The 6,206-nt window shown below is 46.4% G+C and overlaps 1 protein-coding gene across 2 annotated transcripts; it reads left to right on the top strand.

Annotated features, from left to right (window-relative positions):
* Window positions 1–680: 680 nt before the first annotated feature.
* On the top strand, window positions 681–5,949 carry CSRP2 (cysteine and glycine-rich protein 2). 2 transcript variants are annotated; one of them, XM_009867020.1, is made up of 5 exons: window positions 681–811; window positions 3,049–3,217; window positions 4,205–4,337; window positions 4,973–5,066; window positions 5,627–5,949. In XM_009867020.1, exons 1-5 carry the CDS (start codon window positions 700–702, stop codon window positions 5,701–5,703), a joined length of 585 nt encoding a protein of 194 aa, XP_009865322.1. In that variant the 5' UTR covers window positions 681–699; the 3' UTR covers window positions 5,704–5,949. The 2 variants fall into 2 exon arrangements, with proteins under 2 accessions (XP_009865322.1, XP_009865323.1); XM_009867021.1 differs by having other exon boundaries at window positions 4,205–4,319; window positions 5,627–5,703.
* The last annotated feature ends 257 nt before the right edge of the window (window positions 5,950–6,206 follow it).

Below are 6,206 nucleotides of genomic sequence, written 5' to 3' on the forward strand. Positions count from 1 at the left end.
ACACTTCTTTGAAGTGCAGGCGTGATCTCAAAGAAGTTCATCATGTCCCTACAGCTCTAATAAGTGGTTCTCCGGTGAGGTGAACTTTGGCTTGTACCGCATTCCAAATGACAGGCCCTGCAGTAAAACAAAACGCCGTTGTTGGCACAATTGGTTTGCTTCCACCAGACGAGAGGCCCAGCGTTAATGAAGCATAGAAACTGAAATTATATCCATCTGGGGCAGGGGGGAAGGGGGGCATTCACTCAAGGTACAGTAAAGCCCTTGTACATGAAACTGTAATTTGTGCATATCCAATTTGTGTAACTTTCAAAACCCTGGGCAGGGATGGGAGGACACGTCTTGTGAAGACCGTGTCTCTGTTTTTCTTGCTGTTCAGCAGCAGTCTCTGTTCCCCTTCCCAGTCCATCTGCTTTTACAAATAGCCGTAGAGAGCCTGCCTAAGCCTTTAAGTCTAGTCTGGAATCTGAAGGGCTGAGAAGTTGGTCTGATCCCAAAAACTTCTCACATGGTGGAAAGTCACGTTTTTAAACACTTGGCAAAATCGCAAGCTTGTGCTCTGACACACAAAATTGACAGATCTGGTTTAAAGGAGCCCGTAACCACAACTGTCCTTGAGCCAGAGTCGTGGAGGGCACTGTGGTTCACAAAAATCTCTCCTCTTCTCTCCTCCTGCCCGGCTGGGCGCGCAGAGCCACCATGCCGAACTGGGGAGGAGGCAACAAATGTGGTGCCTGTGGCCGCACCGTCTACCACGCTGAGGAGGTGCAGTGCGATGGGAGGAGCTTCCACAGGTGCTGCTTCCTCTGCAGTAAGTATTCCCCTCCTGCTCTCCTGCAAAACCTCTCCTGGCATAGCTGCAGGGGGTCACAACAGCAATGTGCTGGTCTACAGGAGATCATAGAATCATAGAACAATTCAGGTTGGAAAAGACCCTTGGGATCATCAAGTCCAACCATTAACCCTACACTACAAGTTCACCCCTAAACCATATCACCCAACACCACATCTAAGCGACACTTGAACACATCCAGGGATGACGACTCAACCACCTCCCTAGGCAGTCTGTTCCAGTGTCTGACCACTCTTTCTGTGAAGAATTTCTTCCTAATATCCAGCCTAAACTTGCCCTGTTGCAACTTGCACAAGGGATGGCAGCCACCAGAGATGGCTTTGACCATCTTGAGCTTGATTTCTGCTTCGCCATGTCTTTCCTGGACCTGGTGGTGCCAAAGGGAAAGTGTGTCTCCTGGAGAGATGTTATCCTGCCTGTCCAGCGTGGGAGATCTGGGTTGCACCTCCTAAAGCAGAGCACATCATGGTTTTCTCCTCCATTTGCGCCCCTCACAGCCTTCTCCTCAGGAGTCTAAGGGATCTTCAGGATGGAAACCTGGCTTAAGTGTTGCCCATGCAGAGGAGAAAGCCAAGTGGCAGAGCCCCCTTTGCACTGATGGGAGCTCAGCTGGACTTTTCCTGGTGGTCCCAGGGCTGGCAGCAGCAGGTGAAGGAGCAGTTCTCGGACTCCTGCCCGAAGTCCCGCACAGACCGGGGACATCAGCGTGCCTGAGCGCAGCTGAGTTGTTGATGCTTTACACGGCCAAAAGCCTAGACTTTCCTGGCACAGGGGGCTGTGGTTTATTTCAGATGAAAGGAGTCCAAAGCATTATTTTCCAGTCCAACCAACAAGCCCAGTGAGGCATTGAAAATCGCTTTCTCTGCTGAAAAGACCTCTGCTTAGATGAAGGGAACAAAGGGTTGCTGTGAATTGGAGGCTCCTACTTTTTGCAAACAGACAGCCTGTCTGTCTGAAGTGGAGAATTTTACCTTATTACAAACATGAGGTACTGTTTCATCCCGCTTGCTGGTGTTTAATACCTATGAGCAGAGCGAGGGTTTATCCCTCTCCATGTGAGCCACAGCCACAGCTGATCCTCTCGGACTGATTTGCTCTTAGTCTGAGGCGTCACAACAGCGCTCTGTGCTGGCATGTGAGCCTTGGCACACCTACACACCTTCCCCTTAGCTCTACAGCAGTCACACAAAAAAAAATTAAAAAAAAAAAAAGAAGAAAAAGATTAGATGTCTCAGCTGCCTCATTTTCAGCCTTTTATGGGAGTTGCTATTAAAAGAAACCTGGACCTTGCAGTCAAACAATGGCTCTAGTGTGTCTGAGTATTTGCTTTTCCTTAGTGCATAGTTCTGTTGGGGTTAAAGTCTGTAGACTTTACAGACATGCATTAGTTGATTTACTTATTGGATATTTGTCTTATAAAAAGAACCTGGGAGCTAACGAATGCAATATAAGTGAAGGTCACCCTTATTTTAAAGACCTTAAAATTCTTTTTAAACAAAAAATTTCATTTATCAAATTCTTTATCATGGGCAGAATACTGTTGCAGGCAGGAAGAGTGTGCCAGTTGGGATACAAAAGAAGGTTTAAGAAGGAAATGGTTCTGCTTTCTACTGTAACCTTGAGCAGAGTGCTTGCATTGTGCTGAAGGACAATGTAGGAATGCCAGAAAAACACAGCCCCTCCGGTGACAGCTGTGAAAGAGTCCCAGCTCTGTCCAAACCAGTACCCAGGCAGGGGGAAAGCCATGAAGGTCTTCTTGTTTTGGTTTGGTTTTTCTCCCAGCCCCACCCTGGCCAAAAGGTCAGGACAGGACCACTTTTGCACCGGCAGACTTTTGCTACATGCTGTATGGCATCTGTCGAGGGAAACTGCTGACTGCGCTATCTGGGTTTCTGAGCAGCCTCATTCATCAAACCACAGCAAGTTTCCAGGCTTTAAATGTCACGGTCATGAAGAGGTGGGAAGGAATAGAGCCCTTTATAGGGCTAAGCATAAATCAGTAATTCAAACAACAGCCTACTCCCTCTAATCTCTGGTGGTCCCACAGCCTAATAGGAAGAATTGTGGACAAGGAAACCCATAACATCACTTCTCACTTGATTTTTTTTTTTTTTTTGGCTTCCCACATGTGCTGATGGAAACATCCTTGAAGTCCCTTAAAGCAGTTTAATTTTTTTTATTTTTTTTTCCTCCAGTGGTCTGCCGGAAAAACTTGGACAGCACAACTGTAGCGATTCACGATGCTGAGGTTTACTGCAAATCTTGCTATGGAAAAAAGTATGGCCCAAAAGGTTACGGATACGGCCAAGGGGCAGGCACGCTGAACATGGACAGGGGAGAGCGACTAGGCATCAAGCCTGAGAGGTGAGCGAGTTGAGCTGGGGAGGGGTGTGATCCTTCAGAACTGTTTTCAGAGGGGTCTTTCAGGCTAGGTTTTGTTTGGTTCACACTGCCTGGAATGGAGATGCTGCAGAATACCCCGGTATAACCGAGCACAGAGCATTTGACCACATAAACACGAAGCTTCTGCTGGTGACTGTGAGCGGGCACTGTATGAGCAGGGGTTAGTGCAGCTCGAGATGGGCTAATCCCGTGCACGAGCCCCAGGGGACTGGGTTAGGGAGCTGCTGATGGCTTTGCATGAGCCTGCAGAGGTGACCGCGGGTCTCGAGTCATTCGCCCAAATAAGCTGCAAGTGTAGCAGGTTCTGGCAGGGATGGATTGGGAGAGCTGAGAATCTGGGGCTACAAGACAAATGAATTTTTAAGTGGCTCATGAAGAACCATTTGTGCCTAATTATAGCCAAAACCAAAAGGTCTATTAAAGAGTAAACATTCCTAGTCTGAAGTTCTTGCTGTAAAGCAAATTGTGTGAAAAAGCTGAGATGTGCCTCATGACTTGCTCTGTGCAAGTTCCCAAATTATTATTTGACATTTATGTGATGTATGCTCTCCAGACAGGTTCAGTGGTCAATTCAGATCCCTGATTATGATCAGAGGACAGGAATTTGACAGAACTGTTTGTTGTTTACTGTCTGATAAATCCATGTTAAGATACAGAATTCAGCACTTCTAGAGAAGTGGAAAGGTGAAGGCTCCTCAGAAAACTGGCTTTTACAGTAGCTTCTTTTAAATCCTTTGAAGCATGGCCTTTCTCTTCTTGCTTTTAAATTTATTTATTTATTTTATCTCTACCAAGTATAATTGGATAGCCTTGCAGGTAGTTTCTCCATTTCTGCAAAAGTACTGTATTCTGTGCTGCGTGTTGGGTGCTGCTCTCTTAATGTTGCTGAGAAGAACAAGAAATCATTTACTAAAAGAGTAATGACAACAAATGTCCCGTTTCTTTCAGCACACCCTCTCCCCACCGACCCACAACAAATCCAAACACTTCAAAATTCGCTCAGAAGTTCGGAGGGGCAGAGAAGTGCTCGAGGTGTGGTGATTCTGTTTATGCGGCAGAGAAAGTAATAGGAGCTGGAAAGGTAAGGAACCACATGGGCTGTTTTGTACCTGAGCGAGGTAGGAGACGTGGGTTCCAGCAGAAAACCAACTGCAGGGCGGAGTTTAAAATTGCATTTCTTAGCACTGGGAATAGTCAAATCAATCACCTTGATTGAGCAAAAAGCACTTGAAGTGGAGGGCGATGAGTGCTCATGTTGGATTTTGGGGTTGAAGCTTTAGTATCGTCTCATGCCACAAACTTCAAGCAGACCACAGGAGCTGTCTCCCTGCAGAAGAAGGAACAGTCGTGCAGCCAGTGGTGGAGGCCAAATGTTTCGGCAGAAAGGGGATGTTCTCTGAAAATACCACATAAAACTGTGTGTCAGTCTGCCAGCTGCCTGACTCGCTACACAGAGCCAAATTATGCTCTAAACTGATTAGAACAAGCCTAAACCTTTCAAAATGCTGCCCTGCGCAGGACGCTGTGTGGAATTTGAGGTTTTGGGCCGCTTGCAGAAATGCAGATGCTCTCATCTGCTGCTGGTGCACTGGAACTGTTTTTTATCGCACCAGTCTCATCTACAAACAATACTGATGCAGGCATCTCCAGTTAATGCACTTTTTTACCATCTCAGGCATTCTGTGTATTTAAACTATTTTATTTTTTTTTCCCTAGCCATGGCACAAAAACTGCTTCCGATGTGCCAAGTGTGGAAAAAGCCTAGAATCCACAACCCTAACTGAAAAAGAGGGGGAAATCTATTGTAAAGGTGAGGAAAGAATGGTTCAAGGTAACATGTTACAAAGACAGATGCTGAATTTATTCCTTGTATAAGAAACTGTGAGGCACCTGTCAGGATAGAAGTGCTCTAGAAATCATAGGAGTAGAGCTGAGGAACTAAATATTGCTGCTGTTGCTGTAGGTTACGTCTGCATCCAGCAAAACATGATGTAGTGAGAAATGCAGCAGCAGCCTGTGCCCTCCACCTGGGCCAGTGAGCATCCCGCCATCCCTTCTTGCATGGTGTCACGGATATAAAATTAATCCACAGTGTGGTTTGAGGACGACACGTCTTAACAGATAGCTGGCCACAGAACTGATGTACGATTTGCTCTCAAGGGGTGGGTTGGGAGCGACACAGACCCAGCAGCCATGGCTGTTGAGTTCAGTCATGGCAGTTTCACAGATAAACAGAATGTTTTTAAGCGTTGCTTTCAGTGGGGATGTTCTGGTGGCTAATGGGAAGTGCTGAAGGGCTTAGCCTGGGCAGTGCTGTTCTGAATTAATGATCCAGAAGCCTCATCTACTCCATGTTCTTCTTTCTTGCAGGTTGCTACGCAAAGAACTTTGGCCCCAAGGGATTTGGATATGGCCAGGGAGCGGGTGCCCTCGTTCATGCCCAGTGAGAGGGCACAGCTCAAAACCCCTCACGGCTCTGCTGAGATCCTGCTACAACAAACAAGAGAGTTTCCTAAACGTTACTAACTACTGTGAAACAGATACTAGTTACTGTAGTGCTTGGGCATACCTTCAGCAGATGATTTTTTTTTTTTTAAAAAAAAGCACGCTGCTTTTTTTTCTTGCTTTGTGTATCACACTGTAACAATACTGAGTATCAATTCAATAAAGCTTTGCTTGTTGATATATCCTAAGCCACGTGTTATGCGCTTTGTCAGCGGTAAAAGATAGGTAAGGGGAGTGTTGTTGGGGTGCTTCAAGGGTGGAGATAAGATGCTACAAGGCTTAGTGCAGACCTTCACTGAAAGCCCAAGGTGACTGAAAGCTGGACAGAAAGAGCACTTGGTCAGAGCCTTCAGAGGCAAATGACCGTCCTCCAGTATCACACCATCTATGTATGAGTGCAAGGCAACTGGCTGCTTACTGGACAGAAGTAGTAAATCTCAATATA

This window comes from Apaloderma vittatum, unplaced genomic scaffold, assembly GCF_000703405.1.
Source record: "Apaloderma vittatum isolate BGI_N311 unplaced genomic scaffold, ASM70340v1 scaffold5573, whole genome shotgun sequence".
In the NCBI taxonomy this organism is placed as follows: domain Eukaryota; kingdom Metazoa; phylum Chordata; class Aves; order Trogoniformes; family Trogonidae; genus Apaloderma; species Apaloderma vittatum.

What these genes read in the sequence shown, in the direction of transcription:
- CSRP2 (XM_009867020.1), top strand. Translation starts at nt 700, where the DNA reads ATGCCGAACTGGGGAGGAGGCAACAAATGTGGTGCCTGTGGCCGCACC. An exon ending in CAGGTGCTGCTTCCTCTGCA is followed by an intron (nt 812 to 3,048) that starts GTAAGTATTCCC and finishes TTTTTCCTCCAG; the next exon opens with TGGTCTGCCGGAAAAACTTG. An exon ending in CTAGGCATCAAGCCTGAGAG is followed by an intron (nt 3,218 to 4,204) that starts GTGAGCGAGTTG and finishes CGTTTCTTTCAG; the next exon opens with CACACCCTCTCCCCACCGAC.